The sequence below is a fragment of the Gymnoscopelus braueri genome (assembly GCF_963280865.1).
Source record: "Gymnoscopelus braueri genome assembly, chromosome: 19".
Lineage (NCBI taxonomy): Eukaryota > Metazoa > Chordata > Actinopteri > Myctophiformes > Myctophidae > Gymnoscopelus > Gymnoscopelus braueri.
This window is the reverse complement of record NC_137621.1, coordinates 40,151,208-40,174,432: the sequence shown is the minus strand read 5'-3', so window position 1 is coordinate 40,174,432 and position 23,225 is coordinate 40,151,208. Positions and strand designations below refer to the sequence as shown.

The 23,225-nt window shown below is 42.0% G+C and overlaps 1 protein-coding gene and 1 long non-coding RNA gene across 3 annotated transcripts; one reads left to right on the top strand and one right to left on the bottom strand.

Annotated features, from left to right (window-relative positions):
- Nucleotides 1-167: 167 nt before the first annotated feature.
- Nucleotides 168-17,991, bottom strand: iars2 (isoleucyl-tRNA synthetase 2, mitochondrial). Of its 2 annotated transcripts, XM_080414482.1 has the most exons (24): nucleotides 17,580-17,991; nucleotides 16,594-16,716; nucleotides 15,658-15,811; nucleotides 14,666-14,814; nucleotides 14,500-14,549; nucleotides 14,250-14,359; nucleotides 14,024-14,114; nucleotides 13,489-13,604; nucleotides 13,050-13,219; nucleotides 12,351-12,441; nucleotides 11,873-12,024; nucleotides 10,662-10,822; nucleotides 10,125-10,227; nucleotides 9,896-9,989; nucleotides 8,699-8,800; nucleotides 7,456-7,564; nucleotides 6,791-6,893; nucleotides 5,985-6,107; nucleotides 5,502-5,633; nucleotides 4,915-5,021; nucleotides 3,702-3,847; nucleotides 2,699-2,889; nucleotides 2,197-2,341; nucleotides 168-2,037 (listed from the first exon to the last, which is right to left on the bottom strand). In XM_080414482.1, the coding sequence occupies exons 1-24, from the start codon at nucleotides 17,856-17,858 to the stop codon at nucleotides 1,892-1,894; spliced, it is 3,147 nt and encodes a 1,048-aa protein (XP_080270608.1). In that variant the 5' UTR covers nucleotides 17,859-17,991; the 3' UTR covers nucleotides 168-1,891. The 2 variants fall into 2 exon arrangements, with proteins under 2 accessions (XP_080270608.1, XP_080270609.1); XM_080414483.1 differs by lacking the exon at nucleotides 8,699-8,800.
- A 2,111-nt stretch (nucleotides 17,992-20,102) lies between these two features.
- On the top strand, nucleotides 20,103-21,764 carry LOC308074858. The gene is made up of 2 exons (XR_013932133.1): nucleotides 20,103-20,261; nucleotides 20,986-21,764. It is a non-coding gene; the product is annotated as an uncharacterized lncRNA (long non-coding RNA).
- The last annotated feature ends 1,461 nt before the right edge of the window (nucleotides 21,765-23,225 follow it).

Sequence of the window (23,225 nt, the reverse complement as noted above, 5' to 3'; positions counted from 1 at the left end):
TGCAGACAGTTCTGTACTAGCTGTGCCTGTAGACCTCCTATTCTGTTGTTCTGTGTCCTGCGCTGGGATTGAATTATGCAGAATAAAGAGGTTTGATGCTTCACGAGCCTGGAATGGGTCTATACAGTGGGTACGTTCATCAGTGTTTTAATCAGATGAACACCAACTCCATACACATTATTTATTTGCTGGAATACACATTTTTTATGCAGTGAAATTACACCAACTGAGTGGCAATATAATTTCGTTGAATGCTTGCATACAATGACAATAAAAAAGGAATTCTGATAAAGGGTGCAAGGAAATTATTATACAAAGGTCTGCATTTACAAGTCAACAGTCACCTATACCTTAACATTTCTCAACTGACTTGCAGCACTATTTGTTGGTGTCACACAGTGACGCTGAACATAGTGACTTCCATTTCCACACCATTACATGTGAATACAAAAATACGATAAGCCCTCGGAGGACATAGGCTATAAGTGCTGCATTAATATCCTCAACCATATACATACAGTACATAAATACAAACCATCCTGCATGTCACTGACTACTCACTGATGCAGGTTCATGCATCATATACCAAATTGAATGTATGCATGCCTCAACTCAATCACCAGGGCAGATTTATTGTTTTCCAATTCAAACAAGTTGTGAATTTTAACCTTTACACAAAACAAACCAATTTTCTTTACTAAATAAATAAAATGTTCTTTGTTATTAAAGTAGCGTAGTTCACCAAAAAAATATCTTGTTTTCAATCAATTACACCCCCCAAGCCTTGAATTCATGGAGATTTTTTAGTTTGTCGCATTCCTAAGCCTGACCTCTGGTCATCAAATTATTGTCTTAGGAATGCGACAACTGACAAAAACATCTCCATGGGGTGAGTAATCGATAGAAAAAGTCATTTTGGGGGTGAACTATCCCTTTAATTCAATTCCAGAATTGGCTTTCAGGCTGTTTTACAAATATGATAATTTTCTTAACGCATAAGATATTTATTACATAAAGCGTGTGTATTCCGTTAAAACCTGCAAACAAAGCTATGGGAACTGGAACAGGAAACGGGTATGCCACCTTTTGAAACCTGGGACTACAGTTATGCGCAAAACCGATCGTTTAATTGCTAATTTTCTCTTACAACCATCTCAAGGTCAAAACAACATTTTGGAATATTTTATGTAAACTAACTCTTGCAGATGAACAGCCTCAAAGTACATTTTGGTAGGAGTGCCCTTGGAGCCCATTCCCTTTGTGAACACCAGAGACAGTCAGTCTTGTCTTCCCTCACTCACAGCAAAGCAGCAAGCTTCAGTTAGCCGACCAAAGCTAGGGGGCATCGGAGTAGGGTGCAACTAGACACACTCAGATGGACTCCATCCATTTGACATTTCCCCTCTGATGGTCGATGTTTTGTTTTAAAGAGCCCGTAAACAGGAAATGCCTTGTTTTGGGCATTTCCTCCTGAGAGCAATTTTTCTGGGCAGGGCGAAACAACTCACCTGATGACACGCTCAAGTGAGTAAACCCTAGAGTACATCGCCATCTTTTGGCTAGAATAATTCTTTCACTGCTTTCAATGGACACGCCTCACAATTCTACAGCTTATTTTTCATGACTTTGATATACTTATTATTATTTTTTTTATCATTCTAATTTTCCTGGGTGGTTTATAACATATTATTCTGTGGTCTGACAAACTTTGAATAAATAATTCTGCTTATAGGCCTACTCATACTGGGTTAGGGTACTTCCTGTTTATGGGCTCTTTAAGACCAGGAAAGCTGAGCCCGTGTTCAGCACGGAAAGATAACTTCCACTTTGGTGTGGTAGCGAGGCCATTGGTTGCAGTTTGTCACAGCAGCAACCCGGGTGACAGGCCATGTCAGTGTGTTCCTGAGAGGATGGACTGGCAGCGCGGGCACAAGCAGTCTGCTGACTCGGCAGTGTAGCGACGGCATCGCGGGCATCGGGCGGCTGAGGTCGGCACCACCGCAATGCTGTATGCGCTGTCCTCGCGTATACCAGCACCTAACAACAGAGGAAGTTAACAGTTACCAAGCACCACCACACAGACGGCAAAAATCTATTTTCGTTGCTGTCGGGCAGAAACCTCTCATCCCCAATCTTTTTTAAATAATCGATTAATTTGATTGGTTGACATTTGAAGTGTTGCACCCCTAGACGTACCCTCCAGGTTGATGAGGAAGTTGCCCTTGCTGAGCAGGGTGTCGGGGGGCAGGTCTCTGGGCAGGGAGCTGGTCAGGGTGGTCCTCGCTGCCATCATAAGCTCCGTAAGCTGGGAGGTGGTGGTGGTGGGCTGGTCCTGGAGAGACTGGGGGTGCAGGGAAGAGAAATGCTAAGAGCAGTGGTTCTCAAACCTTTCTTTGTGAGCATGCCTCAATTCGGCAATTTTTTAATAGTTTACTTTGTTGATTACTTTTGATGCAGTAATGGTGTTATATTTATTGTTGATTACTTTTGAGCAGTAATGGTGTTTTATTTATTATTTATCATTTTAGAGGTATTAAAAATTTCTTAAAAGTCCTTAAATTGTCACTTTATAAATGTGCCGATGCCCTGTATACACTTATCCTGTATGAGTGAGAAAACAATGTTGCACATTAAGCAAATAATCTGGGGAAATTGTGGGAGGCAACAGTCTGGCTCGCGAGACTACATTAACCCTTACCTCCACGAGTTCAAACAGGAGGCCAGGGTCGATGGCGATGGTGAGGTCGTACTGGGCGGCATTTTTGCCCGGGATGGAGGACAGGAAGGAGTCCCTGATGGCACACGCCCCTTCCACTGCCTCCTCCAAGCCTGGCCTCCGCCACACTGAGCTGCTTTTGATCCAGCCGCTTTGAAACAGTGTCTCCTCCTCTGCAGAAAACAAGAACCAGGTTTCCTGTGTAAGCAAAGCATGCTGGCACAGGTCACCGCTAAACACGTCTCCTGTCCTGAGGAGACCTTCCGCATAAAGACACTGACTAGAGCTGGGCTATTAACCAAAAGTATATCAAAACCAACCCAGTAGTTCTCGAACTTTTTTGTGCCAAGGACCCCCAAATTGATATATTTGCCCGCAGACCCCCATCTGACAATGTTTTGTGCCAGGGACCCCCAGAAGAGAAGATTTGTGTTCAAAAATTCTAAATCTTTCAAACACTTGATTTAAAGAAAATGTTTGCTGGGGACCCCCTGGAACCCCCTCAAGGACCCCTGGAGGTCTCCGGACCCCACTTTGAAAACCACTGCTCTAAACGACTTAAAGTTTTTCTTATCAACAAATCGACAAGAAAAATATCTGAATAGATTTTTATAATCGACTAACTAGAGATTAACCCTGTATTATACTTCGCTGTACAATGGTGGCATGCACAAATAGCGATCTAAATTGTTTAGAAAATATGCGATCTACAAGCTCACATGACGTGACGAGTTGTGAGCTGGTAGGTCTGCCATTTTCCACTTCTTTTTTGATAAATGGTTCATTAATTGTAATCGAGGCAAATGTTTTAGTTTTTTCTCCTTTTCTTTATGTAAAGCGACTTGGGGTACTATATAAATATGAGCTATAATTATTTTTAAGTCATATCGCCCAGCCCAGCCCGCCCCGCCCCTAACTGAAACACGTGGAGCCATGCTCTCACACACACACACACACACACACACACACACACACACACACATACTGTCATGTCCAGGTGCATGTAGGTAAACGTCCTCAGCCAGATGTGGCAGGATGGGAGCTATGGACCTGGTCACTCCGTCTAGGATCTCTTCTAAGACCGTCTGACACGACCGCCGGCCCAGAGAATCCTCTGCATCACAATACAACCTGACAGGTGGAAGGGAGAGAGACAGAGTGATGGATGGAGAGAGTGAGTGAGTGAGAGACTATACTTGTGAGGGCCGAATGTCCCCAGAAGTATAGTTCAATTTGAGAAAAAGACAATTGTCCTGGTCCTTACAGGAGAAATTGTTGTTTTATGGTTAAAGAAGATTTTTAGAGTTAGGTTTATAATTAGGAAAAGATTCAGGTTGGGGTTATGATTACGCATTTAGAGGTTAGGTTTAGGCGTTGAGGTTAGAGTTATGCCGGATTCATACCTAGTTTTCATGCCTGTGTGAAAACATACCTAGTTTTCATGCCCGAACAAAGCAGATCTACAAGCTCACAACACCTCGCAGGGCAACACTTTGTGGGCTTGTAGATTGGCTATTTTTGCCTTTAAAGTTGCCATGTTAAAATCTTAATGTCCTCACAGGTATAATACAAATGTGTCTGTGTGTGTGTGTGTGTGTGTGTGTGTGTGTGTGCTCGCGTGTGTGTGTGGGGAGAATCAGTAAAACTGAGGACTGGCGTTAGATTTTACTGCAGTCCCAGTCTATCCAAGGGCAACATAAAAGCAAGCGTGGTGTGGTAAATGTCGTTCTGCATTAATTGCCAATTTTATTGATCGTAACCATCATTGCTTTTCCTTATTATTTTATTATCTAAATCCCTACACTGACCTATTAAGCACTTGTTAATTTGATCTTGTTTTAATTGATATAGCCATTTATTCTTCCTTCATTGCTATTTGATTTGAGTGGTGTCTGTATTATGCTATTATTTATTCATTGCACCTCAGCAGCATTGAAAATGAGGGATCTACCTCAACGCATTTTATGAGGGTTTACTTTACATACATTTCGTCTCTGTTGGGTGGAAACCTCATATGTGCAAAACTGTTCTTTTCAGGATTCAAATTCAGTGAGCTTGCAGGTCTTACTTTTGATACTTTTGTGTGACGCTGTAGTGAGACCAAGTAGGGCGTTAATTCATGAAAAAGCTAAAAAAGTTAGAATATGGAGATAAGAGGTTTCTGCCCGACAGCAACGATATACAAAACGATGATTTACCTGTCCTTGATGATACTAAAGTAAAAGCTAGACAGGTCTCTGGAGATGAAAGCTTGCAGGATGCGGATGACTCTGCCTGCGTCACACTCACTGTAGGCGTCTGTCACCTGCCAAACACGCACGCACACACACACACACGCACACATGCATAGGGTCACTTAAAGGGGAAATCCACCCATTTTCAATATTTAACTATGTCATTAATATAGCATAAAGGAGTTGTGTGGAAATAAGAAAAAAAAAAAAAAAAAATTAACATTGCAAAAAAATGTAACATTGCAAAAAAATTAACATTGCAAATTACACTGTGATGACTCATCATGGTGTAATTTGCAATGTTAATTTTTTTGCAATGTTACATTTTTTTGCAATGTTAATTTTTTTTTAAATTTTTTCTTATTTCCACACAACTCCTTTATGCTATATTAATGACATAGTTAAATATTGAAAATGGGTGGATTTCCCCTTTAAACCCTCTGCTCTTAGTAAACTGTACTTGAGTTGGCTCTGTACTAGTGCCCCCCCCCCCCCAGAATATGGATGCTGGGGTTCAAATATGGATACTGGGGTTCAAGCCGCACACTCACCTTCATGCCGTATTCACGAAGCACGTGCAGCATGTACTGGTCGATGTAGTGCATTTCTTTGGGGTCCACAGCCTGAGTCCGGGGATCAAAACCACCCAGGTTGCCTAGCAGGAACTTCAGAGTGTTTCTCAGCTGAGAGAGAAAGGAATGAAAAGCTGATATGTACAGCAATGTCCCTCTATGTATTCTATGCAGAACTAAATTTGTTACACAGGTCCTGGTCATGTCAGGATAAATTAAAAGAATACACCTATACACAACATTAAAACCGCTAAATAATACCTAACACTATAGCGCAAATAATGCAATTGCACTGTGCCCACAAAACAATTCAATAACACGTTAAAAGCATTTTAAAAAACATTTTTAGACTCATTAAAATGCTTCCATTTCTTCATTTTCATGGGCGTATTATCCATTTAGGAAAGCAGCTCACTTCCTGTGGTTTGAGCAAATTTTTCCTACATTACACGTGATCAATACCTTATTAATGCTTTCTCTGGCAGAGTTGAGTGCACTGGGTCCAATCTGGACCTCGGAGAAAACGTTGGACTCTGCCACCCACCAGCGCAATGCATCTGCACCATATGCTGGCGTACTGGGGTCCTGAGAAAGAGGGAGAGACAGATGAAGGAGTGGAGGTAAGTGGAAGGACAGAATAAAGTTTTGATAGAAAAGGGATGAGTTGTTAACACATGAATGTGTTATGACAAGAGGATTTTTGACAAGTCAAATTGCCACTGGTTTGTAAGAACAGTTACACGCTCAATTAGTGGAATGCATTTCTAGGCTACATTCTAGGATCACAAAAAACGAAACAAAGATCGCTTAAAATCGTCACTCGTAAACTCTCTTAACCCATTCAATCCGGCAACGCATCATTTTAGACTTCTTTGGCTATTTAAAATTAGCAGATATGCAAGCTATTTACGAGCTTGTAGATTTATTTATTATTTTTGAAAATTTGTGAAAATGTGTGCAAATCTTTGAATCTAGAAATGTCTTCTAAATCCTAATCGTTTAAAAAAATGTTGCTACATTAGTGGTTCTCAAACTTTTTCATGTCAAGGACCCCCAAAATTATATCTATTTTGAGATAGATATTAAAAATATTAGAGATATTAAAGATATTAAAATATTTTGTTCCAGGGACCCCCAGAAGAAAAGATTTGAGTTACAAATGTTTGCTTTAAACATTATATATTCAAAGATTTGCACAAATGTTTTTTTTTATAGCAGATATAGCACATATATCTGCTAACTCTGTCAACTCTCTCCATCTCTCCTACCTTTCCTCCATTGATGATGGTGTCAGGATCCACCACGTTGCCTACAGACTTTGACATCTTCTCTCCCGTCTCACTGACGGCAAACCCATGGACCACCAGAGACCTAGACAAACACGTCATGTACACAAACACACACATGTAACATCTCAAACCCAGCGACCACTTAATGCCCAGGCATCCTCAGACTGAAGGAAGAAAATGCCTTTGTATTGCTGTATACGACTGTAGTACTTTCCTTCTCTGTACCTGTAACTCTTAACTGCTGTGATGCCTTTGGGCGACTGAAATTCCCCCACGGGATCAATAAAAGGTATCTATCTATCTCTCTTCCAATAAATCGTCAAGCAGACATTTTTAAGGTTTTGTTTTTTCACTAGTGTTATCATTTTGATAACTGTACGCTGTAGTATGATCAAGTAGGGCGTTAATTTAACGAAAAAAAACACATAAGGATAAAATACAGAGATAAGAGGTTTCTGCCCAACAGCAACGATATGCTTATAGCTATAAGTAGGAGGTCATATTGTAGCTCTGTGGCATTGTGATGGGGTGTCCTCTGCAATGCACACAGAAATTATCAATTTCCCCTGCGGGATCAATAAGGGTATCTACCTATCAGTCTACACACGCACTTATTTAATTACTTGACAGAAGTTGATACTGACTTGTAAGGTGCTTTATTTCTCACGGCAACGCTGGTGAGCAGCGATGACTGAAACCAGCCGCCAAGCTGATCCTTCCCCTCCATGTATACATCCGCCCTGGAGTCAGAGTCTGGAGGCGCACAGCCAAGGAACAATAATTAGTCATTATTGACATTATATAACCATTTAAGTCAGAAAAAAAGTGTGAACTACATGGAAAGGTACATGGCAAGATACAGAGGCACTGCACAAAAGATTAGTGTCAGGAATAACAGAGTAGTTTGTCCACCACAGATGAAAGTCTAGAAAGACAAGAGAGGCCATGACCAGTGTTATTTGGGATGCTGCAACGCGACAGAAGAATTGCTTTTACGATCTAATGTCCACAAACTCTTTCACCCATGACGTGACAAAATAACCATTGACCAATAGACCTTCTAGCAGGACCAATCTTTTGTACATAGAATAGGGTTAGGTTTCCCAGAGGCACAATGATACCACTGTTATCATTATGTGTTCAAGAGAGCTCTGTGAAACGTATCCACTTTCCACCCTCTTGCCCCTATTTTGGGCAAGTCGATATACTGTAGTGTGGGCTAAATGTTTAAAAAAGAAATCGAAAATATCGAAAATAGCCTCTACAAGCTCACAACGTGTCGTGACCTGTTATGAGCTTGTAGATCGGCTATTTTTGCTGCACAACAAAATATAAAATAGGGCATACTGTAAGTGTTTAAATGCTTTTGAGAAACCCAGCCCCGGAAACCGAAAAGGAAGCTCTTTAAACTAGCTGGCAGGTTTGTAGATAAACGGTTACAGATTTATTGTAACAGTCCATTACAGACACTACTGTCCATCACAGGCAAATGTGACAAAGGTTTTTTCAGCCTCGTCAGCATGCCGTGGTGAGACAGCCCACAGACAGGACGCCGGACCACATCAATGCCCAGTGGACGGACGGGAGGGCTGGTCCTGGAAAATAAGACATAAAAATGCCACAGTGCTCTCCCAAGCAATGTGCTCTGTCAGGAGGCCTACATGCAAAGGAGAAACAAGAGGTGGTTCAAAAGAAGAGGGTTGAGGCTGTTTTAGCTCCAGGAGGAAAAGAAATAACCAACTGCACCGTGGAAGTTTTACACAGAGCATTTGACCGTGTGAGATAAGAGAAAATATTTAAAGACAAAGAGGGCGCTTGGGGATGCGAGTGTTAGGTTTTCTTTCTCTTTTTTTTTGCGACAGGGAGGTAGGTGGTTGGCTGAGTAACCTGTGACCAGGGGTTTGCGTAGGGCAGCAGGGAGCCAGCTGAACCGAGACGGAGGGGAGTCTGCTCCCTCGGGGTCTCCCCCCTCCTCCTCCTCCATCTCCTCTGGAAATGACAACACAACTAGGGCTGTCACGATTACAAACTTGAGAGTTGACGATTAATTGTAACACGAATAATTGCGATTAACAATTTAATTGTGTTTTTGGCACTGAACATTTGAACATATGAATAAAAACGTAATTTCAGGGCAGATATGACAAATAACTGAAATATACAAAGGAATTACTGACATATTTAATAATTGTATACCTAAAAAAAGAAAATATCGCAGAAATAGCTGATCTACAAGCTTACACGGCTATTCCTGCTATTTTTGGAAAATGTTAGAACATTTTTCAACATAGAAATGATGACGATTAAGACGATTACGCAAAATAATTGCGATTATCTTGCGATAATAGGCGATTATGTAATAATTGTGACAGGCCTAAACACAACCGAACCACACTGCACGTTGACTATTCTGCTGACTGAAAAACACTTAGCACAATGACTCGCGGACGCTGAGGTAGCACTGGGCGTTAATCCAAGGTTCTCATCCGTAAAGCCAGTACAGCTTCGGTAGAACCGTGTTGTGTGAGACAAGCCAGTTAGCACTCTACAGCGCATTGCGTAAGTTTAAGTAGCTTTCAACACACTATCTCTAATGAACGGCCACTTGATTAAAAGAGTTATTGTAGGCTACTTGTCCTTGGCTTAACAAAGAGGTGAGTGTACTTCTACTGCTTTTAATGCAGGCCTGAATGGCAGTGATGGTATTAACCTTACAGTGTAGAGAACAGGATTTTATTCATTCATTAAAATGTACGTGTCATATGTATATCATGTACATCAACTATAAGCTATTTCCTGTAGTTTCTAAGTAAATTCTATAATAATAAATAAAAGACGGGCTGAACCCTCATTATGTCCAAAACTATTAATTTTCAGGATTCTAATTAAAAAATAGCTAAAGAAGCAGATCTACAAGCTCAAAACGTGTTGCTTCACGCCGGGTTTCGAACATGTGGATCAGCTGCTTTTGATGCTTTTGTGTGACGCTGCAGTATGATCAAGTAGGGTGTTGATTTATGAAATAAAAACACAGAAAGCAACGAAATGTAGTGTCTTGATTGGCCAGATGTGGGACAATGTTACCTTCCAGTACTGCTGCCCATGATGCTCCGCTGTCAAACCAGATGTCCAACACGTCTTCTCCACGAACGTAGTCACTCACTGGGCCTGCAGCACTCTGACACACACAAACACAAACACACACACACACACACACACACACACACACACACACACACACACACACTAGCAACAAGCCAATTGTAGTAAGTGGGGAAACACAGTCAGTTTGAAACAGAGACTAGCCACTGACCTGCTTAAGCACCGTTGGTGGTAACAGCTCATCCATGGGCAGCTCCCACCAGCAGTCACTGCCTTTCTCTTTAAACAGCTGGGATATATGAGACACTGTGTGTCTACGTGAAACACAAACAAGGAGACAGAGTTGTGAATCTGTGTATGCATGACTTGTGCCACAAATACACATTGAAGGGGGTGTTAAGTTTTAAATAGCTCTATATTCCGATTGTCGTGTTTGTTTGTTCAATAACAGGGGTCTCCCCATCTCTGCAGCTCTTTAGTAAACAGAAAATAAATGTTCCGGTCGGGATACAATTTTTATTTTTTATTTTATCCAGTGAGGAGATATTAAAAGTAACAAAATAATGAGCAGACAAAACTTTCACATTTAAGCTGATAAATGATCTTTATGGAGTTCTCTCTCCTGATTGTATAAAATTGGTATCCTGGAAATCGATTTTCTGATTAATAAAGAGCTGGGTTCAGAAACCCGCCTACCAGTGACAAGAGCCTGTAAACGTGTTTCATCTGATGTGTGTGTTGTGTTTACTTGTTGAGCAGTGGCTCTGCAGTGTCTTTGTGGTAGAACACTGGGATGGGGACGCCCCAGCTCCGCTGTCTGGAGATGCACCAGTACGTTCTCCTGTCCAGCATGGCCTGCAGGCTGGCGCGTGCCGACTCCGGTACCACACGCACCTTCTGCAGAACCTCCTGTTAACACACACACACACACACACAAATTTGTATTTCTATACTTGTGAGGACATCAGCATTTTAGGACGGCAATTTTATAAATGCCATTTTTACAATTTTAAGCCCAAAGCTGAAAATAGCAGATCTGCAAGCTCACACCGCGACGTAGCGCGACACATTGTGAGATATGTAGATTTGCTATTTTCGGTGCACAACACCGGCTTGCACCTAAGTTTAATCATGCATTAGTTCAACCCCAACCCCATGTAAAATGTTAGATGATATATGTTTAAGGAAACAAAAACTAATTGGTGACATTAGCTGTATGACTTTGGCTAATACAGCTGATATCATATTATCTCCTGTTAATTACTAAATAATAGTCCAAACATACGACACACCGCTTTTGTAAAGCATCACATTTGGCCACTAATGTGCTGATCCTGCTGCATGAAGATTGTAACTGAAAGCATGGTAGCATTGAGAGGTACCTGGTGACTCAGCCAGTTAGTGCACAGACCATATCAGTCTAGTCCAGTGGTTTTCAAACTTTTTCATGCCAAGGACCCCCCCAATACGTCGCAGAGAGCTTGTACATCTGCTATTTTCGCAGCGCAACATGCTTCCATAGAAGACATACTGGCTTCTAATGGAAGTTTAACTTTAATCCAGTCAGTCAGTCAGTCAGTCCGTACCTTGTAGCCTGGTTCCAGACGAATCTGCCTTTGCAAAATTGCATCGCACTTTAGCCCTCGGCAGATTAGGTCTGGCCCCCCTCCATAGAGATTCCATTTCTCTCCCTCCGCAGTTGTGCGGAACCAACCAGGGCCCAGTATCCAAATGTGGGCGGGCTTATCACCTTATTTGGAGCAATGACGTACAAGGAAGCACTGCTGATTGGTTAGTGAACAAGGAAGCACTGCTCTGATTGGTTTAGGTCTAACCAATAGAGTCCGTTTGGATCTTTTTGTCACCGCCCCTTGGAAAAAAATCTATCGTTGATAGGGACCAGACTAATATCCACGCAGTGTGTTGTGTGATATTGTCTGGCCACGCGAGGCTACGTACCTTGGCCTTGTCTTTGAGTGAGGCGGTGTTGATGAACCACTGTTTACTGGGTCTGATGACTACAGGCTGTTTGGTCCTCCAGTCGTACGGGTAGCTGTGGACACATGGCTCCTCCTTTACCAGGGCTCCACATGCCTTCAACATAGAAATCACTGACACACACACACAGACAGACAAAGACAACCAGTCAGGCAGATACATATGAAGACAATATCGTTGCTGTCGGGCAGAAACCTCCTATCTCCATATTGTTATGTTTTTAATGTAAGTTAATGCCCTTCTTGATCATACTACAGCGTCACACAAAAGCATCAGACGTAGCAGATCCACAAGCTCGCTTGTAGATCTGCTACTTTTGAATTTAAATCCTGAAAAGTAACGCAGGTTCGCACCCGACAGAGACGATATACAGTATCTACATCAGAAAAACAACAGTAGTTACAGGAAGACGCAAAACCACAGTATTAACTGTGTCTACCTTTGTCAGTGCCTTCTCCCATTACTGACAGATTGTGCAGATCAGGGCCAGCCAGCTCAGTGAACTTGCCATCCTCATCCACTATACATTCCTACAGGAGAACACACACACACACACACACACACACACACACACACACACACACACACACACACACACACACACACACACACACACACACACACACACACACACACACACACACACACACACACACTTACTTAACTGTGTTGTGCATTAGCCAGTTTAAATGCATCATGCATGTGGGCCTTAGTTATTAATTTTCGCAAGAAAAGCAGACCCATTCCAGTTTGTTTTACCACAAAGGCTGATGGTTGTATTGCAATCATTAGTATAATCCAATGCTCCTCAAATCATAATGTCTTTGTTTATTTTTGGACATACAAAAGCCTCAGTAAGCTTTTTCAAGGCAGCCATATGGACATAAATAGTTGTGTAATGTTATTTATTTAGTTGTGTAGATGTTAATTCAGGTTGTGTTCCATTAAGGCCAAACAGAGTCAGGATGCTGCTATTATGCATGTTGGCTCACTGGAAAGACTCCGTTTCATGACAATATGGCTGCTGTGAAAAAAAGCCTATTGTTAGATAGGTCAAAGACCATTATACAGACAGTTTAAACTGTTAAGCCACAATGTAACCATCCATTCAGTAATAGAAACAGATAATAGACCATACCACAGACAGTTTAAACTGTGAAGCCACACTGTAATCATCCATTCCGTGAGCCGGTGCTGTGTGGACCAATCCCGTTCCTTTTGCCATAGTCACATGATTGGCTGGCAATAAGGGCACTTCCTTACCGGGAATTGTGGGGTGTTTGCAAACCCCACCTTCAAGTTGAGAGCCTTGGGATAGACCAAGAAGCAGGTTTAACATAGTAAAGTGTGCGTGTGCACTGTGTAGTGTGCACATGAGTGTGTTGGGTTGCTTTGTGTTGCACGAGTGAGTATGGCTTATCAAGCGAGATTAACCACTTAAACCCCAGCATCCTCATTGTGGGGAAGGCTTTCACAGAAAATAGCATATAGGGGGTTTAAGTGGTTAAACAAATAGATGCATGGATGACTGCCATGAATGTCCATAATTTAGAAGTGTGTGTGTCTGAGTGTATTACCTGTGAATGTGCCCAAAGTGTCCAGCTCTGTGCCCAACAGTGCTGCCAAGCTAGCCGTGCGCTCTGTAGCCACTAGCATCAGCTCTGAGCTGTCTGCCCTCTTCAGCACAGAGTACCTTTACACCACAACATTAGCAGAGAGTTACTAAGCATTCACCACAACACTAGAGAGGTTTTGTAATGTTTGGTTCATCTTTACTCCTGGTTCTATTAACATTTTCAGTTTTTCACCCCTATTTGACAATGATATGCTATATTATATATATATTATATGCTATATTCAACAAGTATGTTTTTTTTTTACACAGAATCAAATGTTTTATGGCCATGATTCACCAGGAGCCTGGATGGCTTGGTTCCAGGCTTAGAATAATTTATATAAATATTAAGGAATTTGGGTGCAGAGTGCATTTTTAACTGCTAGAGTGTACCAATAAACCAATGGACCTGTAATTATCCATTTGGTTACATTTGTATACTCAGAGTTAACACTTAGGTTTACGGTGCACTGTAGGTGCCAGTTTGTGGTACTCACTGGGCGTTGGGCATGTAACAGACAGCCTGGTTGGCAGGGATGGTCCATGGCTGTGTGGTCCACACCAACACCGACATACTGCCCAGATCCACTGAGATACATACACAGACAGACCGACAATATGAAATCAATACATTGTCGTCTATATTGTACAAATGAATGCAAAACGTTTAGTGTGTGTGTGTGTGTGTGTGTGCGTGTGCGTGTGCGTGTGTGTGTGTTTTACCCATCTCCTCGGCCAGCTTAGGTGGCAGTGTAGCTATAGGGAATGTGGCATAGATGGCTTTGCTGACATGCTGAGGGTTGTACTCCAACTCTGCCTCCGCTAGGGCCGTTCTACAGACAGGGAGAAAGACGCAGGAGACTGAGGAACTGAAAAGAGTCTTCAACCCGGCCCATGAATCGGTGTAGAAAAGGATCAAATCGACCATAAATAAAAAGGAACAGCAGGTGTAGTAGTTATGTGTGCTTCCTACCTGGAGGATGGAGACCAGAAGACTGGCTTGTAGTCCTGGTAGATCAGACCCTGCAGAAGAGCACAGAGTAACCGTAAATGACAAATATACAACTACTGATGTCACCAGGGTTAATGGTAGATAATTGAACAGTTAGTGGCAAAAAGAATAAAGTGCCATCAGGTACCTTGCTATGCATGTCCTGGAAGACCTTTAGCTGCGCCGCCTCGTAAGACCCATCAAACGTGTAGTAGCACTTGTCCCAGTCGGCCATCACTCCCCAGCGCTGGAAAGCTGCCCTTTGTCGGGCTATGGCTCCTTCCGCAAACTCACGCGCTGGGCGAGGAGAGAAATTTATATAACATATGAATGATATAGAAATACAGTACGTACACGTATAGCAAAGGCGCAGCTGGCCAATAGTAGCCTGGTAAACCCTCCCTCCGGAAATCTCATTTCTATTTGATTCCAGGAGTGAGTCTGGCCTGAAGGCTTGTATGGGCGTTTCTAGCACATTACCAAAAAACCGAGCCTATCAGCGTCGTCGCTCATCGTTCTGTGATTGACAGCAAAAGTTGGCCAATCAGGTGGCGAGTTCGAGTGAGCCCGAATGGACCCGAGTGCAGCCTGAGTGCAGCCGACCAAACACGAACGGCAGCCATTGTTTCTGTGGGCAGTTTTCCTCCGCTATTTTAGAACTTCAAAAAGCTCTCAGACTTCTTTTTTGAGGCACGGAATTTACTTATAAGATATCGTTTGGATAGAATTTAGTTGTTTAACTTCATATATGTGGTCAATTAATCATGACAGAGAACCGGCAGGGGCGGGCAGTGATACGCATGTATCCGAATAAGGCAACCTATTTTGGGCATGGCCATCTCAAAAGTCCCGTTGCGTCACATTAGTCGCGGAGGTGGTAAAAATGCACTGCAATTGGCTGAAGGGGAAAAACGATCAGTGGCTGAAGGGGTTGTCAGTCAACGGTATTACTCCCGCCCAACTCCAGCCCACAGCCACTATTGCAGAATGGGCGATCAGGCCAGACTCACTCCTGGAATCAAATGTAAATTAGATTTCCGGAGGGAGGGTTTACCAGGCTAGGCCAATAGATGATATGCAAGGTTTAAGTAAAATGAAAGTGTGAAGTGAGTGACCCCAACACATAACATGACCTCTCACCTTTCTGTCTGATCTGCAGAGGGCTGAGGTCACTGGTTCCCAGCTCCCCCAGAGCCTTCAGCTCGATGGGCAGGCCGTGGCAGTCCCAGCCAGGCACATAGTGGACCTGCCTCCCCCTCAGCATCTCAAAACGGTTACGGATGTCTTTCAGGATCTGGAGCAACCAAAACAGTAATACAGTGAAGGCCTAATTGGCAGTCAGAATGTATGTAAGATTGGATGCTGAAAATCAAGCTTCAAGCTTTTCAATCTCTAGCTGTGTTTAAGCCGTGTAACAATCATTTGATGGACTTATAACCTGTTTTTATCGTATTCCATACATCACTTAACAGGCAGGCATCAAATCTAAGTACAGTTGCCAGCAATCAAGTTATAGGTTGACAATGACCAGATAATGTCAGTCGCTCAGGAGGTAGAGTGACCGACCACCTGGGAACCACTTAGCATAAAGATGCAGACCATTTACCATCATGTCCAGTAGGGGTGGGACGATATATCGATATATCGATATATCGCGATACTTTCTCCCGCGATAAATAATCGATATCCTCCCGAAAAATATCGATATTAAAAAAAAAAAAAAAAAAAAAAAACATTTTTTTTTTTTTTTTTTTAAGTTTGTGATACGTTGTTTTTCCTACTCTGTATTTGTGTAATGATGATTTTGAACTGTTTGGTGCTATTTTATGTGTTTATGAATTGAATACAAGGACTATCGTGATATATCGTTGGTGAAATTTCATGCAATATATCGTGATATCGCAATATATCGGCATTTTCAGATATCGTGATATATATTGTTATCGTGGGCCTAATATCGTGATACATATCGTATCGTGAGGTACCCATATCGTCCCACCCCTAATGTCCAGTCGCATTCTGGTAGGAAATAACTGAAAATGCATGACAACATTGATAAGACCAGGCATTGATTACCTTATTTAATGCATGTCCAACGTGGGGGTCGCCGTTTGCATATGGGGGTCCGTCATGAAGGCAGAACTCTTTTTTGGCCTTTCTCTCTCTCTGCCATGAGTACAGCTCTGCAAAACCACACTCCTGCCCCATACAAAGTCAAGTTGAGGAGGACAATTAATGTCAAACACAATCAAGAACCCCGAGTCTAGCATTCACGTTAGACACATTCTTGTGTGTGCTGTGTGTAACTCTGAGAGTTCTCTGAGATGTGCAGACTCTCAGAGTTAAACTGTTCTACCCCGGATTTGAACCCGGGTCTCCTGCACAAGTGCTGAATATTTTTTACCACTTAGGTAATAGAGCCTGCCCGCTTGCTCAGGGCAGAAATTGGATTTTGACCTTCAGGCTTGTCAACCAGTTGTGTCAAACCAGACACAGCATCTAAATGTCTCAATGGAAGAGCAGGGAAACCTAATGAAACCCAATTAGCCAACTGTATAATTTACATTGTATCAACATACTCTATCATACAGATTGGACAAATAACATTGTAATCACTAAAAAAAACAGTGACATTAGAGGAGCTTTAAATTTGGATTAGATCCAATTAGACCATTGGTTCTCAAAGTCCCCTCCCTCAAGGACCCACGGGTCCTTGAGGGAGTTCCAGGGGGTCCCCAGCTAAATGATAGATTAGGCACCAAATGGACCCTTATGGGTCTGTAAATTGACATAGATTTTACAATATAAATTGTGGTCCAAGTGATAGAAATGCCATTAAATGGGGGTCTGTAGCCCTAATGCATGTCAAACTGGGGGTCCTTGAAATTAGAATTGAAATTCTCTTATGGGGGTCCCTGGCATATCTTTTGAAATGGGGGTCCGCGGGCTAATAAGCGTCAATTTGGGGGTCCTTGACATGAAAAAGTTTGAGAACCACTGCATTAGAGGAGCTTTAAATTTGGATTAGATCCATTATTAGACTGTCGATGTCTCTCTCTTGCCTGCTGGATGTGAAGCTCTCGGTCCAGAAGCTTCTGTCCAGTGAGCTTCATGGGGAAGTCAGTGCGGGGAAGCAGCACACTGTCCCGGTACTGTCCCTCCACAGCAGACCCGGCGGCAGCGGCTTCTGCGGGCTTACCTTCCCCTGAACTGACGCACCAACGGCGGCTACAGCTGAAGGAGAGTGCGGGGTGGAGGACAGCACCGCTCCGCCGTGCAGAGCTGCCTGACCCCCATCTCGCCAGGCTTCGGCTCACTGCCGAAATACGGCACAGCAACATGGAGAGGCCAAAGTTGCCCTTGTTGTGGGCTGACTGTTAATGTTTTCTTTTTCTTTTTACGCCTTTCTTTCTTTATTTCGGTGCTGTCGCAGTGTTGTTTAATGTCGACCTCTCTGTGTTGCGCCAGTGTTTCTGTTTCTTCCGGAACGCCTGGATGAGGGGACACCTACGGATAGTAACAAGGGACAAAGTCGGAAGCGTAATTCAAACGTATAATGTTTTTTTGTTTTGTTATTAATTTGTTTTCTTTTGTTCTCTGTTTTCGTATGTCTTATTTTCCAGTGGTGGAAAATGCTCATATATTTTACTTGAGTAAAAGTATCAATACTGCAATCTAGAAATACTCTGTTACAAGTAAAGGTCTGGAATTCATGTACAAAAGTATTGGTATCAAAATGTACTTAAAGTGCTAAAAGTAGAAAGTACTCATTATGCAGAATGTCCCATTTCACAAGCTCTCAAGAAATGTATCTTATAAAATAAAATAGAAGGGCTATCATGTTGTACCACTGGATGGCGCTGTAACCCCCTGTGAGAAACCAGACAGTACTGCACCCACAAAACAATCCTCTCCACTATGATCACACACTTGTCCCCTTTGTTACTGTCTCTATTGTTATGATGACTATATTGTGTATGCAAAACGTTGGGAGATTGTACGGAAACTAATTTCAACCACTCTTTTACACCTGCAAACAAGTTTAACTTATTTGGTAGACTAATAGTGTGATTATCCCGAGTCCCATCTAACGCCAAAAGAATAATACATAAATAAAGTTGTCTGTGAAAGCATTCCCTATCTATTAAAGTACTGCATCTCTGTCCAGTGGTGTAAAGTAACTAAGTACATTTACTCAAGTAATGTACTTAAGTAACATTTTGAGGTACTTTTACTTTACGGGAGTATTTCCAATTGTCTATACTTTTCTCTACTCCACTACATCTCAGAGGCAAATATTGTACTTTTACTCCACTACACTTATTTGAAAACTTTAGTTACTAGTTGCTTTGCAGATATACATTATTACATTATAAAACATACATTAACCACTTTAGCCCTATTTTATACCCAGGCTGTTTGAAAATAGCCAATCTACAAGCTCACAACACCGTGTTGTGAGCTTGTAGATCTGCTATTTTCAAACATTTTAGTACTCTTACTTTTGGTACTTTAAGTACATTTTGATACCAATACTTTTGTACTTTTACTCAAGTACATTTTGAATTCCGGACCTTTACTTGTAACAGAGTACTTCTGTTCTACATTGCAGTATTGGTATTGATACTTTTACTTAAGTAAAACATTTGAGTACTTTTTCCACCACTGATAACCACTGAACTTTTTGATTGATTGAATATTTTATTAGGCAAAAAAAAATGTAAAACAGCACAGTTACATTTCAAATACTTTGTCTAACAGGTCCGTTCATAAAAGTCCTTGCGGACTTGTTTCCAATGAGGGCCTTGGTATTTAATTCATAGGCATCTATGTAAAATCCACAATATCCCTTCAGGGTTTTTTTAATGGGTGTTACAGTAAATGGATACGTCTGGAAACAAGTACAGATTTGGTGCTGTTGAAAAATTGATGCAGCTGCTTGGTGTTGAAGAATTTGGGACTTTCGACGTTGTAACAGGGTTGCCATGTCCACTTATTATAAGCGACTTTTGGCTTGTGCTTTAAAGTTGCTTGTACATATTGGTAGTTTGCGGGTTGCGTTTTTGGGGGCTTGTGTCTAAAGTGTAGCTTATTTTGGGCTTGTTTCCTATTGTTGTTTAAACCAGTGTTTCTCAAACATTTTCCTGTCAAGGACCCCCAAATTAAAGTATTTGTCCACGGACCCCCATCTGAAAATATGTTGTGCCAGTCTGCCAGGGGAATACATGCAATCAAAGGATTTTTGTTGTTAAAATGTTTTGCAAAAATATTAGTTTATACTTTTTTTCCCAAGATTTTTTTTGGAAAATAGCAGATCTAAAGGCTGAGCTTGTAGACCGGCTATTTTCAAAGAGCCGATATGTATATTATATATAGGTTTAAAGTGCTCATATTATATGTCACGTAGTCGCTTCTTTTGGGCTTGTTTTCCTTAACCTGGTTGCTGATTTCCTACGCAAAATCTGGCAACGCTGCTTTGTAAGTTTCCACCTATGGTTTCCACGCGAGATCTCAAAAGAGGAGACTTGGGCGGGGGGTATAAAAAGCCATGCCAATGCCTTTTTCATTCATTCTCTTACTTCACACTGAAGACGCAGCAGCTCCTACTCTGACCGGATCATTACCACCACCACCACCACCAAGGCTTTTGTTGCTGAACGATCCTAAAACCACACATCAAAATGAATAAAATGATCGCAACCATGATTGGATTTATCCTGCTGGCTCTGCATCTTTCATCACAGGTTTGTTCCCCCTTGAATTCTTTATTTTTAGGCTTACGTAAATTCAGTTTAAACAAACTTGAAATAAACTGCAACATGGACTACAGTGCCGTGCTCCTAAGTTGGTGGATTGTTTGAATGTTTGTTTGAACGGAAACTTGCCGTTGAGTTTAATTAACCTAAGTAAAGTGACACATGGGTATCATCGCACCTGTCTGTAGTTAGTATAATTAGCCTACGGTATAGTGTGTCCACCTCACAAGCCGAGAACGGGACACTCGAGCCACTCAAAACGCGCACACAATCACTTAAGACTAAGTAATTGCACTATCAAAACTTTTCCTCGTGTAATTAATACACGTAGATTATAGCCACCCCTGTTTCAAATTCTAACATTTGAGTAACTCTGTCTGCCGCTGCGTGTATTAAGTAATTGCATGGGGCTACATTGTCTTTCCTTCATGCAAAATTAATACAGGTAGGCTACGTCACCTGTATTGTTTGTATGCCTTCTTACTAGCCTCGTCATATTTAGAATATATAAACTATATATTTTAAATATAAACTGTGTACAAATGACAAGGCTAATGAAAATCTGAAGAATATATTGCCTTGCCTAAAGTCTAACCTCGAGCTTATTTAGCCCATTTTATGTTTTCTTAAAATGTTCTAGTTAATGCGTTTTGGCCTGATTGTAATGTTTGTCCAAAAAAATGGTCTCATAATTATGACTTCTTTATTTCAGGTCACGGCACAGAACACTACATCAGCCCCCATGATGAACACGACGATGTACGGCAACTGGACCACAATGAACGGGACCGACTCCGTGAATGGCACCAGGGGTCCCACGGGAGCGAGCGTGTCCGTCCACGCCAACACGCTCACCGTGCTCGTGTCCCTGGCACTAGCGGCCTCCTCACTCCTCCACAGCAGAGCCTAAACTAAACCCGCCCTAGTACACGTACACACACCACCGCCAAGACTGTAACATCGGCAGATGGATGGTTTTGTTCATTCAGACTTTGTATTTATCATCAACATGCACGCCCCGTGCGCGCTGACCTGGGAGAAAGATGTGAGCGAGCGAGGTTTGGTTTTTATTTGTGGACCTCAGCCGGGATTTGTGTGCATGACGTCAGAAACCGGAGGAGCGCTTTTCTCGTAGAAAGAAAAAAAAGCAACGTCACAGGATGCACGTTGCTGTCGTCGTGTTCCTCTGTAAATAATGAAGATGTATAAATGTTTTTTTTTTTAAACGGGAAATCGACGCGTTATGTGGAGACTACTTTTTCTTTTTTTTGACACTCACTTTGCGCTTTTAATCACGCGGTGGATACTTGATGGACAATGAAGTCATTGTATAAAATTGGCTTTAACTTTTGTATTACTAACTAATGACACCATGTGATTTAATTGTAAATGTGCTATGCTTTTAGGCTTTTATATTTTGACGTTGATTAAAGCTTTATTCTGAAATGTACTTGACAATTCGAGTTGTAAATAAAAAAATTAAACCTTTAATCTGGTTTGTTGGTACTATATTGCTTGCACCATGTAGCCTGTCTACCCTCTACTGCATGAGTATCATTGCATACTGTGACCCACTTTCTTGTCCATGCTAAAATCCAACACTGCAAGTAGGCCCAGTCACAATCATCTGGGCCCCCACTTAAAGCCATTTTGGATATGTGGGATCTGGTTCCCAAATTATTTGCTTGCCTTTTTCACATTGATCTGATTTGTATAGGCTATGGGCTTATATTTAGCTGGTAGCAATTTCAGCAGTGTATGCTAAACTAAATGTCATGGTAGGGTTATTGAAACTGCTGACTTATCTTGGTAGCATAAGGTTTGGAGACTTCGGTCGATTAATTCGCCTCCCCCTTCAATTCATCGTTTAGTCCCCTTACGATGAGGTATAACTTCTAAGGATCGTGGAACAAGCAACATGGTGTGGGTAGTGCTCCCCCACCCCCCCCAAAAAACATTGTTGCTGAAATCTGTCCGTCACAGGTGTGAGACTGGCCAGCATGGGTCCTGCAACTTTGAAATCTGCCTGTCTGGAAAGCCTATGGTTCTTCAGCGACGTGAGGAACCGGTCTTCTTGGGGTGTTGTCTCCCTGGGACGACCACTTCGAGGTCTGTCTTTGACTTCACCAGTCTCATGGAACCAGGGCTGACACCAAATAAGGCTGCCACTCTGCGTAATGGAACACCAGCTTCCACTTGCCCTAGTGCATGGGCCTTATCCTGAAGGGACAAACGTGGCATCTTTCCATGGGGTCAGTGTTGCTGCTTGGAGCGTACACAAACTCAAAGTTGTATCTCACCTTGGGGTAGGCCTACGTCTCTTCAGCTTTTCTTTGGTCAACACAAGCTTGTAGATCAGATACTTTTGTCTTACAAATTATAATGGGTTAAGTGGGGGGAAAAAACTCCTGCAGTACCTGATGTTTTCCACTACAGTGACAGACATGCATTTCTGCTGCTTTGCATTTTGTTAAAATTTGTGTTAATTTGCATCCTTTGCTAATATTCTCCATTCTGTTCAGATTTTCCTAGTTCTTGTGGACAGACCAAATTTTGAAACATGTGTTTTTCCATGAACTATTTTCACAACCGTGAACTTATCTCTTGAGTGTTTATCTGTTAAACAAACCCCAAACCCTTTCCTAACCTTGAGATGACATGAGCTCACCAGAGCTCAACACCAATTCAAACTTTGGCATTGAGAGTGTTTATCTCTGCTGAAAGTTCTATACATTCGATGTATAACTTTAACAAAACAGCTTTCACACTAGTGTGTTCCCATCCCTTGATGTGTGGAACGTGTGAACACAGGACAAATAAAAACACTTCAATAATTGACCAAGAGCAGGTGAATAATTTAAAAGCTGGTGACCTGTGCACCGCTTGTAAGGTACCAGGCGCTATCTGTGACTTGAGGATTTCACCTGCTGTCACCCCCCCCCCACTCGCACA